Raw genomic sequence first — 27,736 nt, 5'->3', positions numbered from 1 at the left:
GAAACACAATTTATTTAATTAAAATCAAAATTTGTTAAGCACTAAGTTCACACTGGGCATAATTAATAATTTTCAAACCCTTAAATAGACATTCATATACATAACATCTATTTAAGTCTCAATAACATTATATTGCATTCCAGAAATCTGTCACTCCCCTTCACCTCCCACATCACCCACCCCCCGACACACATAAATATTACATGAGTTAATTCAGGTTATATACTTTAAATTAAGTTGACACAATGTACTTGTGAATAACAAAACATGTTCAGAATGGAAACATTATTTGAAAACACAGAAAATGTGCAAATTAGTGACAACTTATCTCCAAAACTTTATTACACTAAATCCTTCTTGTCTATTCTGAACCACCTAACATGCTGTCAGTAATATGTTAAAAAGTTTTTAAAAGAAACAGACTGTTATAAACATATTTCTAGCAATTCTCATTGTATTTCAAAATAACTATAAAATCAATGCACTTGGCTGTGGTTTACTGACTGCTTTCCAAGAATTTTTTAATCCAGGAAAGAAGAATATCCAGTTCACTGATGGCTTTGTAGATTCCTTTGTTTCCAATCTGCAGATAAAGTACAGATATAAGAGAAGAAATTTTTCATATTTTGAAAAACAAAGTGTTTTAATATAAAGATTTAGAATTCTTACCCTATAAAATATTCTTTTCATCCTGGTAATGGATTTCATCTCTCTAGCTGATGAAGCACAGGAAATCTAAGAAATCAACAGTAAGTACAGATAATATTGTTGAAGAGGCATTAATGATACTGTTTCATTCATTCAACAAATATTCATAGAGCAGGTATTATGTGCTGAGCAATAGATATGCACTGGCAAAATAAATAATGCATGATCTTTTCCCTCACAGAGCTTAAAGTTTCATAGGAAAGCAGATGATAAATAAAACAAAAAATAAAAATCTACAAATTACAATTAAAGCTATGTTAGCAACTCTCAAAGCTCTATGATAGGGATTTATAGGAACCACCTACCTTCGATTGGGTGGTCAAGGAGGGCTCCTTGGAAAAATAACATTTGTATTAGCCCATTTTCACACTGCTGTAAATAACTACCTGAGACTGGGTAATTTATAAAGAAAAGAAGTTTAATTGACTCACAGTTCTGCATGGCTAGGGAGGCCTCAGGAAACTTACAATCACGGCAGAAGGTGAAGGGAAACCAAAGTACATCTTACATGGCGGCAGGAGAGCAGCAAAGGGGGAAGTGCCACACTTTTAAACCATCAGATCTCGTGAGAATTCATTTACTGTCATGAGAATAGCACAAGGGAAACTTCCCCCATGATCCAATCGCCTCCCATCAGGTCCCTCCCTCCACATGTGAGGATCACAATTTGAGATGAGATTTGGGTGGGGACACAGAGCCAAACCATATCAACGTTTAAGTTGAGATATCAGAAATGGGAAGGCACAGGCTATATGAGAAACTGAGGAAAGGAGAGAGGCAGTTGGGGAGGAGACACAAGAGAGTAACTCAGGCAGAGGAAAATATACTCCTCTGAGGCAAGATAGCTCAGTGCCTTCCAGAAACTGAAAGAAAGCAAGCAAGCATGGCTGGAGCAATTAAGCAAGAGAAATGTGGGAAGCATGAAAGACGTGAGAATGACAAGAAAAAACATTTACCTTTTAAAAAATCACTCTGCCTGTCATGTACAAAGCACAGAACAATGTTCAGTGTAGACTACAAGGGGAAGGCACCCAGGACATTAATATTAGTTTCTAAATTAGGAGAAGCAGCAGGCTAGTATCTTGAGCAGCTGGCTTGTAGCCTGGCTGGCCAGGGGAAACTACCAGTCCGCTTTGTACAAGTGAATTCTCAAACCCTGTCTGAGCACAGGAATCACCTGGGCGTCAAACAGAAGAAAGTTAATATCCTACTCTATTCTCTCACAAATTTCTATAGGACTATTAAAAGAAAAGAAAGGAAACATGAAAATGCCTAATTTATCTACTTAGTTTTTACTCGTAAAACTTTTAGTACTGGAATAGACCAACGAGATTGAATAGGCCGATTGTTTGCACTTTGCAGGAAGGGAGGCCAAGGCCCAGGTAGCTAAGTCACTCACCTAACATCCCACAGGAAGTCCTATGCTAGTGACAAAATAGTGTCACTATCTAACAGTTAAAGATAAGAGTTAAAACTCATGAAATGGAAGTGGCTAAATGATAACATTTAGTCTCTAAATGTCCTCCTGACAAAAGAATGTCATATCAATAAAGACAACGCTTTGTTCAAATGCTTGAAATGAAAATGGCTAAATGATAATATCTGTTAAAATGAATAAAACATTGAATATTCATAAAATGAATAAGACCTGGCCAACGAACAGGTCTCTTCAGAGGTGTTAATGTTGGCAATGGTTTTATGGCTCTGCCCAAATGGGGATGCTACCTTCAGGTCAGACCCTGGTAGGAGGGAAGAGACTCTTCCTGTGAACGGGGCTTTCATGATTAGGAACAGCAGAATGCTGTGATCGAGGGGCCGCAGACACAGACACAGACTGCTCAGCTTAAGGCACAGTTTGCAGGATTCACGAACACAGGGTTAGACCTCACTGTGATAGGAGCCCTGACTTCAGAATGCTCTCTAGGTGTATTTCATGTTACATTTGCACTGAACTGTACAACATGGGGTTCTTTCTCTGGGGTGAGTGGAATGTTCTAATCTGTCATTAGTGTGTCTGTGAACGCTCAGTAAAACTTCATCCTAATATTTAACGCATAGAATCCTTTTTAAAAGTAGTTCCTCGTGTTTCTAAAATCCTCATGTTTCTAAAATCATGTGTTAGGATTTAAAGATTTAACACTGAAGGTGAGAGACCAAAGAACCAACCACATTCTGGACACTACAGAAGTTAAATAAAACTAAGGCATTCCTGTCAACTGTGTGTTCTGCCCAGGGAACTTGGATGTGCAACGCATCCCACAGCAGATGGGAACTGCCAGAGAAATTTTGTCCCTCACTCACACCAAAGGCACATGCTACTCTAGGAAGAGTAATGAGAGTCAAAAAGGAGGAAAACACTGTTCAACTAAAAAAGAAAAAAACTAACAGTGCCAGGGTTGCCACTATAACTACACTCTGGTTGAAGGGATACTTCCTGATGCCTTGAGCACTGTTTACTATGAGTGACCCCTAGTAACGATCTGACCTACGGAGTTCCCATTTTCTTTATACTGTTGTAAATGTGTCCACAGGTCCAGTAGGATAGCAGATTTTACTGCGGTAATTCAGATTGCTTTGCTTGGAAAGAGGTATTTATTAAAAGAATGATTTCCTTTTCTTCATATTTTTGAGTCTAGTTGCAGTGACTGAAATTAGAATGTGTGATAAAAGGGTTAGCAGTTTTATCATAAGAATGGCTGAACGATTTGACAAACTCAACAGAAGCTGACATGATCTAGACCAGAGGCAATTTATTGGTAGGGCTAGAATAACTAGAAATCAGCTCAAAGAAAAATGTGAGATAATCATGTCATAGGAAATATTCATTATTATTAAGTCAACATATTTATCACATACTTACTATAGGCTAAGCATACAGCAATGGCTCTGCCATATAGCACTGATTTACAGTTGACAATGAATGATTTACCGTTGAACAATGCAGGGTAACGTTAGGTGCACTGACCCCCCCCCCCCCCAGTGAAGTTAAAAACCTGCATATAACATTAGACTCCCCTCAAATTAAACTACTAATAGCCTACAGTTGACCGGAAGCCTTATTGATAACATTAATCAATTAACACATATTTTGTGAGAAAGATCATAGATAGATAGATAGATAGATAGATAGATAGATAGATAGGTAGATACTGTATTTTTATAATGAAATAAGCTGGAGAAAAGACAATGTAACTAAGAAAATCACAAGGAAGAGGAAATATATTTACTATTCACTAAGTGGAAGTGGACCATCGTAAATGTCTTCATCCTTGCCATCTTCATGTTGAGCAAACTAAGGAGATGGAGGAAGAGGGGGGGTTGGTCTTTCTATCGCAGGGATGGCAGAAGTAAAAGAGGTGGAGGAAGTGGAAGGGGAGGCAGGAGAGGCAGGCACACTTGGTGTAACTTTAAAGAAATACATAGTAATTTCTGTCTGACTTTTTTCATTTCTCCAAAAATCTTTCTATACAGTACTAACCCTTCTTCCACCATTTGCTTTAGTTTCAGTCCTTGTGTCATAGAAAGTTCATGCCATAAAAGAGGTTAAAACCACTCTCAGATAATCGGAACCGTTCTGCCAATTGTCTATGCCAGTTTGTTTTCTGTCATTGTTTCTTCTATGTCTTCTTCCTCATCATCTGGCACTGGTTCAGAAACTCTCGTCTCCATCAAGTCATCTTCTGCTAATTCCTATGGTGCAGTGTCTACTAGCTCTTGAATTTCTCCAAGATCCTTCCTTATCTTGATATCTTCAACCCGCCCCCACCCCACCATCTTTTTGCCACATCCACAATCTATTTTGTGATTTCTTTTATTGGTTCTGTTGTAAATTCTATGAAGTTATGTACAACATCTGAACACACTTTTCTCCAGCAGGAATTGTTTCAGGCTTGATGAGTTTCGTGGTTTTTTCTATAGCAATGATAGCATCTTCAGTAGTGTAATCTAAACTTTGATGATGTTCCCTCCATTGGTGTTCTCTTCCATAATGTTGACAATCCTTTTTGTAGAATACCACATGTAATGAGCCTAAAAGGTCCTTATGATCCCTTGATCTAGAGGCTGAATTAGAGATGTTGTGTATGGGGGCAAGTAGATTACTTCAGTGCCTTCTGTGTTGAATTCATGGGGTTCTGGGGGGCCAGGAGCATTGCCCAATATCAAAAAAAAAACTTTAAAAGGCAGTTGCTTACTGGCAAGGTACTTCCTGACCTCAGGGACAAAGCACCAATGGAACCAATCCATAAAAAATGTTCTCATTGTCTGGGCCTTTGTGCTGTACAATAGAAAGACTAGCAGCTGGTGTTTATCTCTTCCCTTCAAGGCTCAGAGGTTAGCGGCTTTATAAATAAGGGCAGTCCTGATCATAAACCTGACTGCATTTGCACAAAACAGTAAAGTTAGCCTATTCCTTCCTGCCTCAAAATCCTGGTGCTCACTTCTTTACTGATAAATGACTGTAGCATTGTTTTCCAGAATAGGACACTTGCATCTAACATTAAAAACCTGTTCAGGCAGATATCCTTCCTTCCCAGTGATTGTTTTAATGGCATCTGGGAACTTGTCTGCTGCCTCTTGGTTGGTAGAAACTGCTTTTCTTGTTATGTTGACAGTTTTTTAAGCCAAATGTCTTTCTAAATTTTCAAACCATCCTTTGCGGGCATTAAATTCTACAGCTGTAGCTCCTTCATCTTTCTGTTGCTTTAAATTGTCATATAATGACTTCACTTTTTCTTGAATCGTGTCAGAGTCTATAGTCACGCCTTTCTTTTAGCAGTCCTACACCCACGTGAAAACCGCATTTTCAATAGGAGATTTTTTAAAAGGTGTTTCTGGAAAAGTGCAAGGTTTTCACACCTGCTGGTGTAGCTGTAGTGGCGGATTCAGAAATTTCCTTTTCTTTTTTCACAATAGTCCTTATCCTGGATTTGTCAGGCAACCTCAGCTGCAGACCTCACTCTGTGGTACATATCAAGCAATTCAACTTTTTCTTGTAATGTCATGACTTTTCTCTACTTCTTGGGAGCACTTCCAGCATCACCAGTGGCACTTTGTGTGGAATCCTTGGTATTATTCAAGATTTATGATATTGCACAAAACACAGTGAAAAATACACAAGAGACCACTTTTTACTGCAATGGGCAATTTACTGTACTGACAAATTGCTCACATGAAGATAATTAACATCACACAACATTTTAAGTGGATATTCACAACACTTGAGCTCACTACAATAGCAACAGGAGGTGGCTACAGAATTATAGTAGTACAGTGTTACCACAAGTAATTTCTGCAGCTAATTATCTTCATGTGAGCAGTTTGTCTCTACAGTGCAAATTTACATGTAATTTGCACACATTGGTTGGTAGAAGCAGTTTCTACCAACCAAAAGGCAGCAGACAAGTTCCCAGTTGCCAGATGCTTTAATATTGTATCTTTACCTTTGTTTACAAACCAAATGCCTCCATGTATGATCTGTAAGTGTTTGTGTGTATAGCTTTTGATACATTTTAACTATAATAGATTTGTGGGTACTTCATGGTAGCAAATGATAAAATAGTAACTACATATATTTTATGCATTAATGACGTATGTTTTTCTTAATTTTTTCCATATTCTAGGCTAGATGTTTCATCCGCAAGTTTGTCAAATTGTTATAAATCTCCAAAGAACTGTCTAATGTATATATTGAAAAAAATAACCACATGTAAGTTGACCTATGCAGTTCAAACCTATTTATTGGAAAAAAAAAAACCACACATAAGTTGACCTATGCAGTTCAAACCTATATTTAATGTATAAAATTACCCTGCATGAAAATCACCCCAGGGTACACTTGATGCCTCACAATCTACCAAGAGACAGGGTGATTGATGCACAATGACAATTCTATGCGACAAATAGATGTGATTAAAACAAAAACATGACTTCTCCAGGAGACGGAGGAGAGGCAACCCCTGAAGTCTTCTAGAAGAAAAAAAGTGACTTGTGTCTTGAAAGATGAGTGGAAAAAACAGGAAGAAGAGATGAGTAGGCAGGGAAGCAAGGTGTTCAAAGGCTATAGAGTGCAGAGACAATTTAAATACCCTTCAGGTCTCAGCTGAAAACCCCACACTAAATCCAAGTTATGGCCCCCAACCTCCACCTCTGCTGCAGCACATCCTCCTATGTGCTCTCTTTGCAGGACCAAGCACAACTTGAGACTAGCCAAGATGGGCAGAAAGCATTTTCTTTCTTTTTTCTTTCTTTCTTTCTTTTTTGAGATGTAGTTTCGCTCTTGTTGCCCATGCTAGAAGTGCTATGGCACAATCTCGGCTCACTGCAACCTTGGATTCAAGCAATACTCCTGCCTCAGCCTCCCAAGTACCTGGGATTACAGGCATCTACCACCACGCCTGGCTAATTTTGTATTTTAGTAAAGATGGAGTTTCACCATGTTGGCCAGGCTGGTCTTGAACTCCTGACATCAAGTGATCCACCCGCTTCTGCCTCCCAAAGTGCTGGGATTACAGGTGTGAGCCACCACACTCAGCCAGCATTTTCAATGAGCTCTATGAGGACAGAAATATTGTCTGTCAATTTCTGTTGAGTCCCCTGTATCTGGAATAATGCTCAGCAAATACTAAATAATAAACCTTTGCTGAATAAATCAATCAACAAATAAAATGCAAGCATCAACTTACTGCCTCAGGGTCCACAAGCCCACTTGTTTCTTAAAAATTTGAAGCGTGGCCTAGACATTAGTGAGCCTTATAACTTTGTCTAAAACAATCAGATAAACAAGCAATACAATCCTTAGTTTGTTTTTCCAATTTCCTTATATGTTCAAAAAAATCATACAAATTTGTATTGCACATGATGGCTAAAGCAAAAATGGAAAACCTCCACCGATTGTTGGGGTAATCAGACCCAACTCCAGGTCGTGGGGGCAACGAAGTCCAGCGGAGTCAAAGGAATGAGAAAAGACAGTTTGAGAGAGAAAGTAGGTCCAGGTGACCAACACGAGTATGGAGGCTGTGAAGGCCCTGAGCTCTGGAATCCCAGACTATTTATTGGTGATCAAACAAAGAAACAGGTGGTGAGAATGTGGGGTTGAAAGGGAGCATTGCATTAAACATATTATTTACAGCTGTGACGGTTTAGCATATGCTCTGCTACTTGAGATAATGGAGAGCAGGTTCTTTCAACTCAAGATACAATCGATCCTGGGAGAGCAAGGAGCAAGGAGCCAGCAAGTCTAGACACATTCCAGTGGCCACGAGGGGTTTTAATGCCCTGAGCCCTGGATTCTAGCCAAGCCACAACGGGTTTTATGCCATGGGCTTAGATTATGGTGCCACAGGGTAGCCTGCCACTCTTTTGCACAGAGCTTGGTGTTCCAAAGGCCATGAGGGGTTTTAGACTGTGGACCCCGGACAAGTTCCAAGACTCTTTCACATTATGTCAGACATGCAAGCCCCTGCCTCAGCTTCTCCCAGCACTCAGCTTTTCCCCCAACACTAATAATTTGAGGAAAGGAGATGGTGGGTTATGAGTGGACAGCCACATATGTCACAGTTCCTCAGAGAATTAACTGCCCAGTCTGCATTCTCACAGAGAATGGCCTCAAATCCTCTCTTGACAAAAAGGATTTTATTATATTATGCTCTATCATATTATAAATATACAGTCAGAGGGTAAGTGAAAAACCATACGTAAGACCTTCATTTTTATAGACCTCAATATACAACTTCAGACTGGATCATAACCACCCTTCTTGTTGCTTTTTGTTTGTTTTTTAGTTGACCTTAATGGCTAAGATGGTTTCTACTCTGACCACAGCCTTGGTTTCTTGAAAGTTTTTCTTCTCCAAAATACAAATGATAGATAAGAGTGATAGATAAGAGATTAAAGACTAAACTTAATTTTATTGTTTTACTGTAGACTCTTAAGCAAATCTTATTCGCTGACTTTTTGCACAGTTGTTCACATGGGGTCCTACAAATATTATCTGAAGTGCTTTTAAAGCCATACTTGAGAAAATTATGCCAGTGTAGTGTTTTAAAAACAGACTAAATAAACAAACATCGGTTTGGCAAAAAAAAAAAAAAAAAAAAAAAAAAAAAAAAGCACAAGCACTAGGACACCAACACAAAACTACTGACACCAGAAAGGTTTATAGGAAACTTTGAAAGAAAATAACAAAATTAGCATAATTTGAAGAAAGCATGATTATATTTACAAGCAAGTTTTCATGAAAGGAGAAAAGAGTGACTGAACTATTAGCCAAGTGTCTCTCTGTGAAACCAAATGCATAATCAGACATTTAATTTTAATAAAAAGACAAATATCCAACAACTCAGTAGACATTGAATAGAAAAGTTTACAAAACATCATTATCCGATTTCTGTATTCTCTGTAACTACAAAGATCATCTGATGTAGATAAGCGAGCTTACCTAGAATAATCTTAAACCCGTGTAAGACATTTCTTCATGTTGCAACCATAGAAAATAATTAGAAAGAGTTTTTTAATACTTTAAATACAAATAGATACCATAGTAGAAAAACATTAGTGCAGGCTTTTACATTTTTCAGTGTTATTATCATTCATCAGAATTACTTCACACAATTTAGCATGTGCATTAAATTCCTAACTCAGCAATAGAGCTGCACCCCATAGTTTTTTATTGAGACATAATAGATATAAATATTTTCAGGGTACATGTGACATTCTGATGCATTCATATAATGTATTATCATTAAATCAGGATAACTTCCTCCCACTGTATTTTTGAGCCCATTAATCAACCTTTCTTCATCTTGCCACACCCCTACCTCTCCCAGGCTCTGCTTACACTCAATCTATTCACTGTCTTCATGAAATCCACTTCATTAGCTCCCACAAATGGGTGAGAACAGGAAATTGTTGTCTTTCTATGCCTGGCTTACTTCACTTAACATAAAAACCTCTGTTCCATCCATGTTGCTGCAAATGACGGAATCTCATTTCTTTCATTATACCACATTTTCTTTATCCATTCATCCACTGATGAGCACTTAGATTGATTCCATATGTTGGCTACTGTGGAGAGTGCTGAATAAACACTTGAGTGCAGGTTATCTCTTCAAGAAATTGCTTTCCTCTCTTCAGGATATATATCCAGTAGTGGGATTGCTGGATCACATGGTAGTTATACCTTCAGTTTTTTGAGGAGCTTCCATTCTGTTTTCCGTAGTGGCTGTACTAGTTTACATTCCCACCAACAGTGTGCCAGGGTTCCCCTTTCTCTACCTCCTTCCCAGCATCACTACTGCCTTTTAAGTTAAAGGCATTCTAACTGGGGTGAGATGGTATCTCATTGTGGTTTTGATTTGCATTTCTCTGATTAGTGATATTGAGTATTTTGATATGCCAGTTGGTCATTTGTATGTCTATTCAGATCTTTTTCCCATTTTTAAATCAGATTATTTCCTTTTTGCTATTGAGTTCTCTGAGTTCCTCATATATTCTGATTAGTCCCTTGTCAGATGGATAGTTGCAAATATTCTTTCCCATTCTGTAGGTTGCCTTCTCACTTTGTCAATTGTTTCCTTTGCTGTGCAGAAGATTTTTAGCTTCACATAATCCCATTTGTCTATTTTTTTCTTTGGTTGTCTGTGCTTTTGATGACTTAACTCAAAAAAAATCTCTGCCCGGACCAACATGAAGTGTTTCCCCAAGTTTTCTTCCAATAGTTTCATAGTGTTAGGTCTTATATTGGGTTCCAATCCATTTTGATTTGATTTTTCTATATTGTGAGAGACAGGAGTCTAGTTTGATTTTTCTGCATATGGTTATCCAGTTTTCCCAGCATCATTTATTGAAGAGACTGTTCTTTCCCCCAATGTATATTCTTGGCATCTTTGTCAAAATATGAGTTGGCTATAAATGTATGGATTTATTTCTGGGTTCACTATTCTTTTCTATTGGTCTGTTTTTTGTTTTTAATGTCAGTACCATGTTCTTCTGCTTACTATAGCTTTGCAGTATGCTTTGAAGTCAGGTAGTGTGATGCTTCCAGCTTTGTTCTTTTTGCTCAGTATTTCTTTGGCTTTGGGGGGGAGTCTTTTGTGGTTTTGTGGTTCCATGTAAATTTTAGCATGTTTTTCTATTTCTGTGAAGAATGCTAGGAGTATCTTGATAGAAATTGCATTTAATCTGTAGATAGTTTTGGGTAGTATTGATATTTTAACAGTATTTTTCTTTCAGTGAAGGAGCATGGAATATCCATGTTTTGTGTGTGTGTCCTCTTCAATTTCATTGTTTTATACACAATTTCATCAGTGTTTTATAGTTTTTCTTATAGAGATCCTTCACTTCCTTGGTTAAATTTATTCCTAGGTATCTTATATTTTTGTAGCTAATGTAAATGGGTTTGCTTTTTTATTTTTTTATATTGTTCACTGTTTGCATGCATAAATGCTATTGATTTTTGTAACTTGATTTTGTATCCTGCAACTTTACTGAATTTTTTTTATCAGTTCTAACAGTTTTGGTGGAGTCTTAGGATATTTTGAATATAAGATCACGTCATCTATGAAAAAGGTTCCTTTTCAAATTGAATGCCTTTTATTTCCTTCTCCTGACTATTTGTTGTGGCTAGGACTTCCAGTGTTATGTTGAATAAAAGTGGTGAAAGTGGTCAAACTTGTCCTGTTCCAGATCATAGAGGAAAGGCTTTCAATTTTTCTCCATTCAGTATGATGTTAGCTCATTACATATGGCCTTTATTGTTTTGAGGTATGTGCCTTCTATATCTAGTCTGTTAAGGGTTTTTATCATAAAGGGATGTAAATGTAATTGAATGCTTTTTCAATATCTATTGAAATGATCATATGGTTTTGTTCTTGGTTCTGTCCATGTATCATTTATTGATTTGCACATGTTGAGCCATCCTTGCATCCCTGGGATGCATCCCACCTGACCTGGTTGATGATCTTTTAAATGTGTTGTTGAATTTGGTTTCCTAATATTTTTGTGAGGATTTGTGTGTTTGTTTTCATTAGAAACATTGGCCTGTAGTTTTCTCTTTTTTGTTGTGTCCTTATCTGATTTATATCAAGGTACAACTGGCCTCACAGAATGAGTTTGGAAATATGCTCTTCTCTTAAATATTTTAAGGGTTTGAGTAGAATTGGAATTAAATGTTTGGTAGAACTCAACACTGAATCCATTTGGCCCTGGGCTTTTCTTTAATAGAAGACTTTTGTTACAGCTTCAATCTTGTTACTCATTATTGGTTTGTTCAGGTTTTCTTTCTTCATGGTTTAATCTTGACAGGTTGCACGTGTCTGGTAATTTATCCATTTCTTCTAGGTTTTCCAATTTGTTTACATATAATTGCTCTAATATTCTGTAATAGTTATTTGTATTTCTGTGGCATCAGTTGTTATGTCTCTTTTTTCATCTCTGATTTTATTTTGTGTTTTCTCTTCTTTTCTTAGCTAAGTGTCCGCTGTTTATCTTTTCAAAAAAAACCAACTTTTTATTTTATTGCACTTTCCTATTGTTTTTGTAGGCTCAATTTCATTTGTTTCAGCTCTGACATTTATTAGTTATTTCCTTCTACTAAATTTGGTTTGTTCTTACTTTCCCAGTTCCTTGAGATACATTATTAGGTTGTTTATTCGAAGTCTTTCTACTTTTTTGAGGTAAGCATTTACTGCTATAAACTTCCCTCTTAGGACTGCTTTTGCTATATCCCATAGATTTTGGTATATTGTGTTTCCACTTTTATTTATTTTAAGACATTTTTAAATTTCCATCTTAATTTATTTACTAACCCATTGATTGTTCAGGAGCATATTGTTTAATTTCCATGTGTTTTTGTAGTTTCCAAGATTCCTCCTGTTGTTTATTTCTAGTTTTATTCCACTGTGGTCAGAAAATATGCTTGATATAATTATGACTTTTTGAATGTGCTGACACTTGTTTGACAGCCTAAAATATGGTCTTTCTAGATAATGTTCCATGTGCTGATGAAAAGCATGTGTATTCTGTAGCAGTTGGGTGAATTATCCTGTGAATGTCACATAGGCCCATTTGGTCTAATGTGTAGTTTAACTTCAATGTTTCTTAATTCATTTTCTGCCTAAATGATCTGTCCATTACTGAGCGTGGAGTGTTGAAGTCCTCTGCTATTATTGTATTGCAGTCTAGCTCTCCTTTTAGATCTATTAATGCTTGCTTTATATACTGGGGTGCTCTTAGGTTGCATGCATAGATATTTATAATTGTTATATCCTCTAGCTGAATTGACCTCTTTATCACTATATAGTGACTTTCTTTGCCTCTTTTTAGAGACTTTGGCTTGTAGTCTGTCTGCTAAAAGGATAGCTAGTCCTGCTCTTTTTTGGTTTCTATTTGCTTGGAATATCTTTTATCCGCTCCTTAATTTTCAGTCTGTGTGAACCTTTATAGGTGAAGCAAGTTTCCTGTAGGCAGTATATTGTTTGGTCTTGTTTCTTTATCCATTCAGCCACTCTGTCATTTAATAAGAAAATTTAGTCCACTTACATTCAATGTTATCAATGATAGGTAAAAACTTACTACTGACATTTTGTTACTTGTTTTCTGGTTGTTGTTGTTGTTTTGTTTTGTTTTGTTTTTAACTCCTCTCTTCTTTCTTCTTCTGTGGTTATTTTCTTTGGCAGTATGTTTTATTTCGTTGCTTTTAATTTTTAGTGCATTTATTATAGTTTTTGCTTTGTGGTTACCAGGAGGCTTACAAAAACCCTCTTATAAATATAACAAGTTATTCCAAACAGAGGACAACTTATCTTTGATCAAAATAAAAAGGGACTAGAAACAAACAAAGGAAAAACTTTTAAAAGCTACACTTTAACTACATCCCCAACACACACACATTTTGGCTTTGTGTTGAGGCAGGTGTGGGTATTCTACCAAGGAACTCAAGATGTTGGGGAAGCTGACTGTCCACCTCAATCCCAGGTTTTCCAATGTAGTAATAGTGAGTTGGGAGAAAATTTTCCCTATGCTTGGTGCCCGGCAAATGGGGGGAAGGGCATGGTGGATGTAAAATTCCAATTCTGTTACTATCTGCCCAAAATGTTTTCACTTCTCTGAGGCCTCAGGAACTGTCTTATCCTCATATATTACCGTTCTGGGATATTGTTGATGATAATCACAGTGCTGTGTATTTGGTTTTGGTTTTCAGGAGGTAGAAGAAGGGACAGTGAAGCCAGCTTGCTTTTTCTGTGTCATTTTTCATGCCTCACAATTTTGACCGAGAAATTATATATCATTAACCAAGAAATGAATCTGTCAGCAAAACAATTCAATAACATAATTAGAAAACACCTTTACCAAAATTAAAACCAATTACTCATAATTTATCTTTTTTTTTTTTTTTTTTTTTGAGACAGAATCTCTCTCTGTTGCTGAGGCTGGAGAGCAGTGGTGCAATCTTGACGCACTGAAATCTCAGCCTCCTGGGTTCAAGCAATTCTTATGCCTCAGTCTCCTGAGTAGCTGGGATTATAGGCATATACCACCACATCTAGGTAATTTTTTTATTTTTATTTTTATTTTTAGTAGAGACAGGGTTTCAGTATGTTGGCCAAGCTGGCCTCAAACTTCTGGCCTCAAGTGATCTGCCCACCTCGGCCCCCCAAAGTGCTGGGATTACAGGCATGAGTCACCATGCCCAGACTATTTATCTTTAAATTAAACTACTACTGACCAGGCATGGTGGCTCACGCCTGTAATCCCAGCACTTTGGGAGGCCAAGGTGGACAGATCACAAGGTCAGAAGATCGAGACCATCCTGGCCAACATGGTGAAACTCCATCTCTACTAAAATACAAAAAATTAGCCAGGCGTGGTGACCTACACCTGCAGTCCCAACTACGCAGGAGGCTGAGGCAGAATCGCTTGAACCCAGGAGGTGGAGGTTGCAGTGAGCCGAGATCGCGCCACTGCTCTCCAGACCTGATAACAGAGCAAGACTCCGTCTCAGAAAATAAATAAATAAGCTACTACTATAAATTATACAAATTATACAATATAATACTAATATTAAGCACTAAAATGTATTTGATTACTTAAGAGAACCACTCCTTTGTAAATTGTTGAGAAAATGTAATTGGACAAAAATTAATGTTCTCTGCATGAAAAGCAATAAGGGAAGCACTAACAATTTTGCAGAACTACTACATGCTAGGTACTTAATTCTCCCAATAACCTTAAGATGAGGCTACTATTATTTAGACTTTGCAGTTGATGAAAGAATAAGACAGGATTGGTCTCACTCTTGTTTTATCAGTTCAACTAACTGCAATTTTTACAATTTTAAATTGTAAAATTTAAAATTGAATGAATGATGAATAATTGGTAATATTTTATATGTTGATAAGCTAGTTGCAATTGATGATACAAGTTACTTATTAAACAGCCTACAAAAAATGAAAACACAATATTCTGTTTGCCAATTCTTGCCAGACTTTAAAATTAATGACATGCAATCAACATGAAGAAATGTGTCTCTCTAAATACCAATTACTGTTCAGGCTCTCAAAATGTTAATTAAAGTAGATGATGAAATCTTAAAAACTAACAGAAATTATTTTCATTTCCATTTTGATCACTAGCAATTAGGTAAATTATTTTATGAATCCAACGAGGTGACTGCTAAATTCTCTTTCAAGTCTGAGAGTATTTGAGTTCTATAAGACTCTCTAAAATGTCTTCTTACATATACAATTTTCCAAATATTATGACTAGAAAAGAGTATAAACATAAAGAAGTTTACATTACATATAACTTATTTTTTCAACAATTATACCATCTGAATTACCCAAATCAAACTAATTGGAAAATATATTTTATTAGGTGCTGCAAAATGCTTAGAATGTTATCAGAAACAATGAGAGGATGTCCAAATACAGTGGTACTGGGAATTCCAGTCCTTGGAGTCTATCATGATAATTTGCCATGGTGTTTTATCTTAAGAGTGGCTCAAGAAAACAGACTTGCAAGGAAGCCCAAAAGGCAGGCACCTTAGAGAAATCAGATTAAGTTTCACAAAAATAAGAAATAATTTCAGTTCATGAGTTAATAATGAAACAGAGAAAATGACAACAAAATTAATAATTCATTGGTCATTATGGGAGAAAATCAGAAAACCAACCCCTTAGATTGAAAACTAGTAAATAAAGAAAGATAATTAAGTATTTACGCTGGCTTTCTTATGTGGCAAGTTCCTCCGAACATCCAAATAGGAGTAGATTCTATTTATTGAATTATCCCAGCTTATGAGTAAAGAAGATAAAATAGAATTTAAAATTACTATTTTGTAGTGCCTTATGAATTGACGGATCTAGACAATAATTGTTGGTGGCTGTTATCATCATAAAAATAAAGATAATATATCATGTGCCCCAATGAAAGTAGACAATGCTCCCTATAAAGTGTTCTAGCTAAACCATCAAGCTAAATCTGATCAAGTCTCTCTGTATAATTGTTAATTTATGGTAAGTAAAGAGGAGAATATATTAAATGACACTATGAAAATGCAGTCAGAAAATACAGACTATGAGAAACTCTGTAAGACAAACAGCCGAATGTCCTGAACAAATAAATTTCAACAAGGAGGAAGAAGAGAAGGAAAAGAGAAAAAAGAAAGCAAAATCATAGGAAATACGGTAGAGTTTACAGAAATGTGTTGCTTCAATGAGGGGCAAAATTAGCACTAGACTAAACAGTACTTTGGTCCTGCCTAACAAAGTTTAAAAAACAAGATCTGAAAAGATAAAACTGTTTGCAAGTAATTTAGCTGTGTCCCAGAAGAAAACTCAAGAATATGTACAGGAATATAAAAATGTCTGATGTAAATGACGAGTTGATGGGTGCTGACGAGTTGATGGGTGCAGCACACCAACATGGCACAAGTATACATATGTAACAAACCTGCACGTTATGCACATGTACCCTAGAACTTAAAGTATAATAATAATAAATAAATTTAAAAAAAAATTTTTTTCACTACTAAAAAAAAAAAAATGTCTAGGATCCAACAGCGTAAAATTCATAATATTTGACATTTTATCAAAATTACCAGCCATGCAAAGATGCTGTAAAATATGACCCATAATGGAGGACAAATCAGTCAACTGAAACCAACCCAGAGTGGACACAAATGTTACAATTAATCGATAAGGATATTTTAAAAGTTGCTATAACTCTATTCCATATGTTCTAGAAGTTAAAGACTGATCATGTTAAATAGAGCAATGGAAAATACTAAAAAAACTCAATTCAAACTTCTAGAGATAAAAACTACAAAGTATGAGGTGAAAAATATTCTGAATGGGACTAACAGATAGGCACTACAAAAGAAATGATTAGTGATCTTGAAGATGTAGCAATAGAAACTATTCACAATGAGACACAGAAAAACACTGGGAAAAAACAACCCACAGAATCAGTGAGTTGTGGCACAACTACAAATGGGCTAATATATGTGTAATTAGCATTCCAAGAGGAGAAGAGACAGAAGGAGATACAGAAAAAAATTTTTGAATAAATAATAGCTGAACAATTTCAAATTTGATGAAAACAATATACTCACAAACACAAGATTTCCAATCAACTCCAAGCACAAGAAACATGAAGAAAACTGCACCAATTCACATCATAATCAAATTGCTTAAAACAAGTAATAATGAGAAAAATAAAAAGCACAAATATGTTATGAGTAAAAGGATGGAAAAAGACATAGCACACTAACATTAATCAAAAGAAAACTGGAGTGATTCTATCAGCATCAAAAAAGAAGTGGGTTTCAGGACAAAGAATATTATTGGGGACAATAAGGGTAATTTTATAATGATAAATGTGTCATTTCATCAAGAGAATATAACAATCATAAACATTTGTGTACCTAATAACAGAACTTCAAAATACAAGAAGTAAAATCTGATAGAACTTCAAGAAGAAACAGAAGTTCACAATTAATGCCGGAGATACCAATAATTGATAAAATAAGTAGAAAAAAGTTAATAAAGAGAGAGAAAAAGTAAAAAGCTGTCACAACTAAATCTAATAGAAATGTATAAAATACTCAGCCCAACAACGGCAGAGTACATATTCTTTTCAAATATACATAGAATATTTACCAAAATAGACCAAATTCTGGGTTATGAAACATGGATCAGCAAATATAAAGGGATTCAAGTCATACAAAGTATGGTCTGTGGCCAAAATAATATAAAATTAGAAATCAAAATTAGAAAAGTATCTAGAAAAATTCCCACATATAGAAACTAAGTAACACTCTTCGAAGTAACCCATATATAAAATAAAAAATCAAAAGGGAAATTAGCAAGTAATTTAAAGCAAATAAACATGAAAGCACAACATAGCAAGGATTGTGAAATGTAACTAAAGAAGTACTTAGAGGGAAATTTATAGGTCTGAACTCCTATAATAAAAAGTTAGAAAATCACAAATTAATAATCTCAGCTTCCACCTAAAGAAAAAAAAATTTCAAGTTAACGACCCAAATTTCTATCTTAAGAAACTAGAAAGAGCAGACTAAATATAAATTTAATAGAAGAAAATGAATAATAATGTTCAGAATAAAAATCACGGAAATAAAAAACAGAAAAGTAATAAAGAAAAATCAATGAAACTAAAAACTGGTTCTTTGAGAAATCAATAAAGTTGATAAATTTTTAGCCAGACCCATGAGAAAGAAAAAATAAAGACAAAAATTACCAATATCAGGAATAAGGGAAGTGATATCATCCTATACTATGCAGATATTAAAAGCATATTAAGGAAATATCATGAAAAATTATCTGGCTATAAATTTTGCAAATTTGATGAGATGAACAAAATCATTGAAAGACAGAAACTACCCAGGTTCATTCAGGAAGAAATAGATAATCTGAATAAATAACCTTGCATCTACTAAAAAATAGAGTATGTAGTTTAAAATCTTCCCACAAAGAAAACTCTAAACAAAAATGGCTTCACTGCTAAATCTTGCCAAACATTTAAGAAAAAAAAAAAAATGTCTATACTGACACTTTCCGAAAATTGAAAAGGTGAACACTTTTCCACTTTATGAGGCCAGGATTATGCTGGTATCCAAGTGACATAGATATTACAAGAAAACTGTAGACTAACATCTCACGTACATAGATGCAAAGTTTTTAAACAAAGTTTTAGCAAATTAAATCTAGTGATATATGAAAGAAATAATACATTATTGCCAAGTAGAGTGCATCCCAGAAAGGCAAGGTTGGTTTAACTTTGAAAATCAATGTAATTCATAGTTTCAATTATCCAAAAAACACAATCCTGTCAATAGATGTGTTAAAAAGGCAGTGACCTAAATGTGATATTTAAAATTAGGAAACTTCCGAATAAAAACAAGTAAAATTTCTTCATGACCTTTGTGTTAAACAAAGATTTCTTCAATATGGCACCAAAATATGGTCCATTAAAGAAAAAACTATTATACGGTACTTCATAAAATGTAAAATCTCTTCAAAAGACACTAAGATAATGAGAAGGTGTCACAGATATCTGATAAAATATTTACCAATTATATCTCTGATAAAGGACTTGTATCAAGAATATATTGTAAAACACACTCACATACTCAAAACTCTATAATAAGAAACGAATCAATCCAATTTTAAAAAGGAGGGCACACTATTTGAACAGGCATTTTATCAAAGAAGCTATTGTGTAGTAAATAATCAAAAGAGGCTCAACATCATTAATTATTGTGGAAATGCAGATTGAAAACACAGTGCCGTAACACTGCTCTTCAACTAGACTGGCTAACATTTTAAACACTGATCTTATCAAGTGAGAGCAAAAAAAAAAAAAAAATGGGCACTTTGAACTCTCATACGTTACTGCTAGAAACATAGAATGATAAAAACCACTGTGGGAAACAGTTGGCAGTTTCTTACAAAGTTAAACATATACCTAATCTATAATCAGAACTTTCCACTCCTAGGTATTTATCCAAGAGAAATGAAAATATTTCTCCAGAGACTTATGCATGAATATTCATAGCAGCTGGGAGAGGAGGAAGCAAATGCCCATCAATAGGTGAATAAAGAAATTGTGGCGTATCGTTACAATGGGAGGCTACTTGACAACTAAACAGAAACACATGATGGATACTTGCAAAAATACCAATGAATCTCAAAATAATTATGGGTGACTAGCTAGGTGAAAGAAGCCAGATCAAAGAAAAAAAAAAAGAGTATAGCACATATAATAATACAATTTACATTAAAGTGATAGGATATGTTTATTATCTTAGTTGTGGTGTTGGTTTCACAAGTGTATACATATGTTAAAGCCTTCAAATTTTACACTTTAAATATGCTCAGTTAATTGTACATCAATTAGAAGACTGGACATAGTGGCTCACGCCTGTAATCCCAGCACTTTGAGAGACCAAGGCAGATGTATCACTTGAGGTCAGGAGTTCAAGACCAGCCTCGCCAACATAGTAAAACCCCATCTCTACTAAAAATACAAAAATTAACCAGGTGTGGTGGTACCCGCCTATAGTCCCAGCTACTCGGAAGGCTGAGGCACAAGAACTGTTTGAACCCGGGAGGTGGAGGTCACAGTGAGCCAAGGTGGTGCCACTGCACTCCAGCCTGGATGACAGAGTGAGACTCTGTCTCAAAAAAAAAAAAAAAAAATATATATATATATATATATATATATGTCAATTATACCTCAATATATCTATAGATACATCAATACACTTTAAACATACACAAAATATATACAAAGAGCTACATGCTACTGTTGTAATTACACTTTTGCATGGGACTCCTCAAACTTTTAGCAGGTCTATTAACCCTCCTGCAAGCTTTCTACTGTGTTCTCAGTGAATGGCACCAGCACGCACACAGCCAGCCCCCAGGTAGAAATCTTGGACTCATCTTGGGCTTTCCTCTCTCCCTCAGGCTCTCCTCACTCTTGCCTATGACATTGGTGTGCCACCACTTCAGCACATTATTGCAAGTCTCATCTCACGGTTTCCTCTGTCTTGAGCGTCACCTCTACCTACATCCCTATACAATCACCAGAGTTCTTTCTAAAACATTGTGTATTTGATCATGCCATGCCTTTTAAGGGCTTTCCATTATCCTCAGGATAAAATCCAAACTCCTTAGCCAGTCTCACCAGACCCTCCTTTACCTGACCCTAATAATATCCCCTGGCTAAAATCTGACCAACCTACCTTCTCTTAATGGTCCACAAGCCCCTTTACATCCATACTGAATTACTTACAGCTTCCTGAATATGGCATGTTGTTTTATACCACCAAACCTTTAATCAGGCTTCTTCCTATGCCATTCCCCTGGAAATTAAGCTCCTTTAATAACACTCTTTCGAGTTTCACGCCACATGTACCCCTATCCCTGCAGCAGACAGAATTAACTACTTCTTCCTTTCGGCTTCCACAGTGACTTCTTCCGACAGAAAACTGTAAGCACTCATACATTTTGCATTTTATGATTCATTGAATTTTTTCTTTACTTCTCCCATCCAAAAAGAGTTTGGAGAGCCTGGACCAAATCACACTTGCCTTTTTTACCCCAGCACCTAGCACAGTGGCCATCAAATATAGAATTAGGCCAAACTGCTGTAGAACAGTTTGCCAAAAGTCAATTCACTACCTGTGATGGTTAATTGAGTGTCAACTTGATTGGACTGAATCGACGCAAAGTATTGTTTCTGGGTGTGTCTGTGAGGGTGTTGCCAAAGGAGATTAACATTTGAGTCAGTGGACTGGGAAAGGCAGACTCACTCTTAATCTGGGTGGGCACCCTCTAATCAGCTGCCAGAGCGGCCAAAATAAAAGCAGGCAGAAGGATGTGAAAAGACTAGACTGGGTTAGCCTTCCAGCCTGCATCTTTCTCCCATGCTGGATGCTTTCTGCCCTCGAACATCAGACTCCAAGTTCTTCAGCTTTGGTACTTGAACTGGCTTCCTTGCTCCTCAGCTTGCAGACGTCCAGTTGTGAGACCCCACCTTGTGATCATGTGAGTCAATACTCCCTAATAAACTCCCTTTATATATATATCTACCCCATTAGTTCTGTCCTTCTAGAGAACCCTGACTAATACGCTACCCAACCAGTTTACAAAATGTACTTGTTTCTTTTAACCCATTAGTTTTAGTTATTTCCATTTTTATTTTGTCTTTATAATACCATTATAGGGTAAGTTCAGTTTTCCTCTGTCTGAATTCTCTTCTTATTCATGAGAAGAATATATTTATAAGAAGAAATCATTCGTTGACAAGTTATAAGCAGGGTCATCCTGTACCATTGCGCAAGGCATGCCTTGCACATGAATACCCTGCTTAAGAGTGCTGTATTCACTGTACCTTGCTCCTGCAAGGCTATATCCCTTTTTCTCCTTTGTGCAAAGGTACTCTATAAGCTAAGAGTGGCCCTGGTCATAAATAATATATTATTAAAGAATTCTTAAATATTTATGGCAGGACTGCTAGCTGTAGGCCAAAATTGATTTCCTCTTCTCCCAAACCATAAACTAAACTACATTTCCCATGATTCCTTGCAGTTACTTGTGGCTATGTGATGAGTTCTTGCAATGGAATGTGAGCAGAATGAATGTGTGATTTGGGAAACAAGACCTCTAAGAAGCTGACAAGTCTTCTTACTAGTCTCATCCCTCTTCCACTGACCGAATGCAGAAGGCTTAGGAGATGACACAGGCTGCAATGTGGAACGAGTCTGGACCTTGATTCATAATGTGGAGAAATGTGTCACCATCTAAAAAACCCAGACTTTTAAGTAGGTGAGAAATAAAGTTTTAAAATATAAATCCAACAAAATTGGGGGAGTACTTCTTACAGTTAGCACTTAGCCTCCCTCTAACACCAAAATTGGTACATACATTCAAATGTGTTCTGGACTATGGAGAATTTTGTTTGTTTTTTTGTTTTTTAAGACAGAGTCTTGCTCTGTCATCCAGGTTGGAGTGCAGTGGTACAATCTTGGCTCAGTGCAACCTCCACCTCCTGGGTTCAAGAGACTCTCCCGTCTCAGCCTCCCGAGTAGCTGGGACTGCAGGCATGCGCAACTGTGCCCGGCTAATTTTTGTATTTTTTGTTGAGATGGGGTTTTGCCATGTTGGTCAGGTTGGTCTCGAACTCCTGACCTCAGGTGATCCACCCATCTCGGCCTCCCAAAGTGCTGGGATTATAGGCGTAAGCTACCATACTCGGCCAAATTCTTATATATTCTCCCCTGTATTACAAATATATTAATGTTAAATGTAGTCATAAGAATTCTGCATGCTCAAAAACATTCCGATCTTACGATTCTTATGTCCTCAAGTCTCCCCTCTCCCTGCTACTTGATCTTTATTTCCAAAAGTAGGAATTAGGAACAGAGATAAACACAACAGTCCTTAACACGAAAGCTTCTTTCTTATGAAGACAAAACAAAGCCAGTCAACTAAAACTAAATAAATAAAAGAAAATACTAATTCAACAACTTGGTCATTGACAAATTCATCATTTGGCAATTGTTCTGGAGCAGGCACATGGACTGTTTTTGTAAGTATATTAAAGGAAAGGAGGAATGAGGTGGGAGGAAAAAGAAAGGAATGAAGGAAGGAAAAGGAAGGAAAGCACATTGTCTCAGCCATTTGATGAATATCCATCAAGTGCAAACCCATACCCTCAGAATGTGGCAATTATTTATTTCATTACCTTTATCAAATGGTAATGAGTGACACAATGTTGCCTATGAACAGGAATAAAAAAGAATAAATGGAAAGGAGGTGGATAGGACCAGTTGCTCACCATGAGCATTTCATTTTTATATCTGTATTTTGAATTATCTAAAACCTAGAAATGTTCAATAGTGGGCTGGTGATATGAATGTCAAAAGAGTTGTACTGTTATCCGTAGCAAGTAATCATAAAGTTCCATGTCAATGAACTGCAAGTGAAATAGACATTGATCATCTCTAGCTGACATGTGATCCAGTATCTAGTTCCGGGTTATACCAGAGTTCATCTTTAAGTTTTTCTTTCTGGTGATACAAAACAACACCCGCCAAGGATAACTCAAATATAATCCAGGTTATATTCCAAGGTAATGAGATTTGGTAATATAGTACATAAGTATTCCATCATTGGAATTGCAATATTTCCCCAACCCAAATACTCCTATTAACCCTACCAGGGAAGGCTACTGTAATTTTTAAAGGAATAATTTAGTACTTTGCTCTTGATATGTGAAAATTTTCACCTAATTCAGCATGTAATCAACAAATCCAACAAGAGTCATATCCTATTTGGTAAAATATCATTATCTGAAAAAAAGTTATCATCACAAATTAAAATGTCCTTGCAACTTTAGCAGAGTGTGCACCTTTTAATAACTCTGGTATCCATTAAAAATTGTCAACAGAAATAAAACATGTACGCAGATAAAAGCATTTAAAAATCGCATGCACAAGCTAACAATGTATAAAGAGCTGTAGTAATCCTTACTATTACCTTTAATGTATTAAGATACAAAATACATAATCATTGGATTCTTCAAATGATTTAAAGCAATTGATATCATATGTTTTGCTTTTTTAATATTATTTCCAAGGTTTGGTGGGTAGGGGGAACTTTCAGAAGAACACAAACCAATGTTTTATCGTTGGCATAATTTCAAATATTAAGTGCACACATTAAGCAAGTAGGCTGTGTGCTAAAATTGTGTGTAAATCAGCTGTTCAGAACACAGATAGCATTTAACTCTGGAGCAGCACTACCAACACATCTTTCACTGCTCAATCAACCCCTCAAAATCCTATTGAGCCTGTAGCATCATACGAACCTAAGCATTATCCCAGAGTACCACGTCCAGGAAACAGAATGGGCCATTTCCTCTTGTCTCCTGATCGTGGAGGAAGCCTTGGATCAGTTTTAAAACATGTCAAGTTTCTGCAGAAAGCTTTCTAAAGCTCGGAGCCTGCAGAACCGAAGGCCCCCTCTCAGAGGCCCCCCTTTCAAGAAGGGACTTGACCACTTGTGACTTGACCACTACTACTCTGAATCCCCTGAGCTTTGTTTTACTTATTTTCCCCACAACAACCTCAATAGTACGGACTGCAGGGGAAATACAGCAAGTATAATTAGTTTCAATAGGTTGACCATTTATACACTGATTACATTTAGTGTCCATTTTTATTAAGAAAATATCATAAATTAATGTTGTTTACTTCATGTTTTATAACTTCTGTCTGCTAAACCCTCTCCCAACCACTAATTCAGAACTTCATCCAGTAGATGCTCAGTTAATTTGTATTAAACAGACAGATACCAGCTTCTGTTGCCAGAAATATAAAATTATGTTTGGCTGAAAGATGAGACTTCAGGCCAGTTACCTTTTTCCCTAAATCAATGTCTGCAGAGCCTTTCTAATGCTCAGGCCAATCCTGCCGCTTTATGTTTCACAGGGGAGCTTGCTTTACCCCAGGGCATAAACTTCACAGCTTGTAAGACGAATTAACTGATGCTGACCCTGATGGGCTTGAGGTGGGAGGAGGGAAGAAAGCAAGCCCGGAGTTACGTGTAGCCTGGCGAGATTGATGAGATGATGTGTTCGTATTTGGCCACAGGAGGGAGCCAGACCCTTTGGTAAGCAGCAACACCCGACCAGAGCGACGCCACACTGTCCCAACCCCTTTAGGAAAAATTTCCCCGGAAACAAACCAAGAAAAACCAGAGCTCCTGGACATATCTAGGTTTCCTAAGCTTTTCATCTGCAGTATTGTTCGTTTTAGGTTATAACTGTCGCTATGTGTTCTCTAGCTATTTGGGCCAACAAAACCAGCTAAGTAGTGAAAACCTGAGGTGGATTTAGGGGTTCTGGGGAACCAGACACTCTGTGCTGTATCAGGCAAGGATTTGACAATGCAATTTAAATTTAAGAGACTATGTATAGTTACATATGTACTTTCTTCATAAGGTAATCTTACAGGTTAAGCACAGAACAAAATTTCAGGCAAGGGAACTGGCCCAGAGAATTCTTCCTGTTTTGCAAAGAGGTATCAGTTTGTAATTTTTTTGTCATTGTTGTAGTTTTAATAAAATATGAGAGTTTATGAAAAACCATGCAATCCAAACCTGAGTAAGGATATAACAAACACAAACTAGCCGAAGAAATAGAGAACTTAAATTTGTTGCTTTTCGTTCGTTTGCTTGTTTTTTAACCTAGCTGATCAACTCACACTCATAAAATGCCTCATGTACTCTGGGCTGAAATTTGGGTTACTGAGCACTTTAGTTGACCACAAGAAGAAGACATCTTAACTCTTAAAAAAATAAACACCCCCCTCTAATGGCCCAGTGTTTAAGTCTCAGTGACCATGATGCCCAGGACAGAGAGCTCCTTTCCAACTGGCTTCCCAAGGATTGCAATAAGGCTCCCCACCCCACCTTTGTACCATCTGCAAGCTACAACTGCAGGAGGCTGGAGAAACCATACTTGGACCCCAACTAAGGGCACAGAAAAGCTTCAATATTCCCCACAGAGGCAACTCAACTAACATTACACAGATTCTGGCTCAGTGTTTTTGTTTTGTTTTGTTTTCTGCACTGGTCTTTATTGCTGTGGAAGTTTTCATAGAAATGTGATCACGTTTACCTTCTTATTTAATTCTCCACTGCTTGCTATGACAGTGACCACACTGAGGCATCGAATAATTTAGGTACCAAAGAAGGCGTGTCTATCCCTTTTTAAGTTTTTACTGAGATTATACCTTAAAGGGGGCACAACTATTTTTTAAAGAAGATAATAAAAAGGGCATCAGAAAGTTCTCTTTATTATGGGAAAGAAGGAAGGAGAGAGAGAGAAAGAAAAGGAAGGAAAGAAGGAAACAGAGAGGGAGGGAGGGAGGGGGGAGGAAGACAAAGGGGAGGGGAAGGGAGGGAGAGAGGAAGGAAGAAAGGAAGGAAGGAGGGAAGGAGGGAAGGAAGGAAGGGAGGGAGGAAAAGAGAGACTTAGAATAGTGTTTGGCACAAAGTTGGTACTCAAGAAATATTAAATGGATGAATTAATTACTTGGGAATCACATAATGAGAGAATGATTTTAAAGTATTTATTTGAAAACCATTTCATGTTATTTTAGCTCTCTTCAGTGTGTTTTATCAGCCATTCTTTAAGAACTAATAAATAGCAGCATACTGAGTAATGTACAGTTATTTGATGCTATTTCCCTGGTGATGACCTCTCCATTTGAACTACAAGCCAACAATTACAAAGCTCGTTCTACTCACCCCTTGGTGTGTAGACAGATTCTTACATGCTGACTTCTAAATAGGTTTCTAGGATCAAATGCACAGTATTTTTTGTGTATACTTACACAGTGGCTCAGCTTCTGCCTAAGGCTATGAAAGTCCTCCACAAAGCGTATTTTCTTGCAACCTTGGAATTGCAATTGACCAAAAACATCTTCCATGAAGAAGGACAGAAGCTGTTCTTGAAATCGGCAGTTTTTCTAAAAATAAGATACGAGAAATTCCGTATGGTAAATTATGAATCTTTTTTTAATGTCCCCGTGATCATTACTTAATTACTCTCCGAAAAAAATTTAAATGAAGGGGGAAATAAACATCAAATAAGTGGAAATGTAAAAAAGACTTTCTGACTTACCATAAATTGCTTTTTTGTTTTCTTTTTTAATAGTCGTATATTTTTTATGCGGTCTTCCTACAATAAAACGAAGAGAAATAAGTTGTATCCAAGATTGCAAACGTCCTTGAGGTCATCATTTTAAGCAGAGCCTAATACTTACTGGAATCGTTGCTTTGAGCCATGCTGCTTTGATATAGAGAGCGTCAACAGCTTGGGACAGTGTTCCCCTTGGGTGACAAGTTTTGGTGAAGGAAGATTGCCTGTGCTTGGCAATAGCAAGAGACAGAGTGACTGACAGCAACCAACACCTCAAAATGCAATTCACCAGCAT

The 27,736-nt window shown here is 36.6% G+C and overlaps 1 protein-coding gene across 1 annotated transcript; it reads right to left on the bottom strand.

Annotated features, from left to right (window-relative positions):
- LOC105473415 (interleukin 26) lies at positions 1-27,736 on the bottom strand. The gene is made up of 5 exons (XM_011727228.2): positions 27,566-27,736; positions 27,424-27,480; positions 27,134-27,268; positions 670-735; positions 1-583 (listed from the first exon to the last, which is right to left on the bottom strand). The coding sequence occupies exons 1-5, from the start codon at positions 27,734-27,736 to the stop codon at positions 497-499; spliced, it is 516 nt and encodes a 171-aa protein (XP_011725530.2). The 3' UTR covers positions 1-496.

The sequence above is a fragment of the Macaca nemestrina genome, chromosome 10 (genome assembly GCF_043159975.1).
Source record: "Macaca nemestrina isolate mMacNem1 chromosome 10, mMacNem.hap1, whole genome shotgun sequence".
Lineage (NCBI taxonomy): Eukaryota > Metazoa > Chordata > Mammalia > Primates > Cercopithecidae > Macaca > Macaca nemestrina.
The sequence above is the reverse complement of the archived record's forward strand: the minus strand, read 5'-3'. Positions and strand labels throughout refer to the sequence as shown.

Bases quoted from the DNA above. Each gene is read 5' to 3' on its own strand.
- LOC105473415 (XM_011727228.2), bottom strand. From the start codon at position 27,736: ATGCTGGTGAATTGCATTTTGAGGTGTTGGTTGCTGTCAGTCACTCTG. The intron at 27,481-27,565 runs GTAAGTATTAGG...GTTTTATTGTAG, and splicing joins GGCTCAAAGCAACGATTCCA to GAAGACCGCATAAAAAATAT. The intron at 736-27,133 runs GTAAGTATACAC...TTGATTTCTTAG, and splicing joins GGCAGAAGCTGAGCCACTGT to ATTTCCTGTGCTTCATCAGC.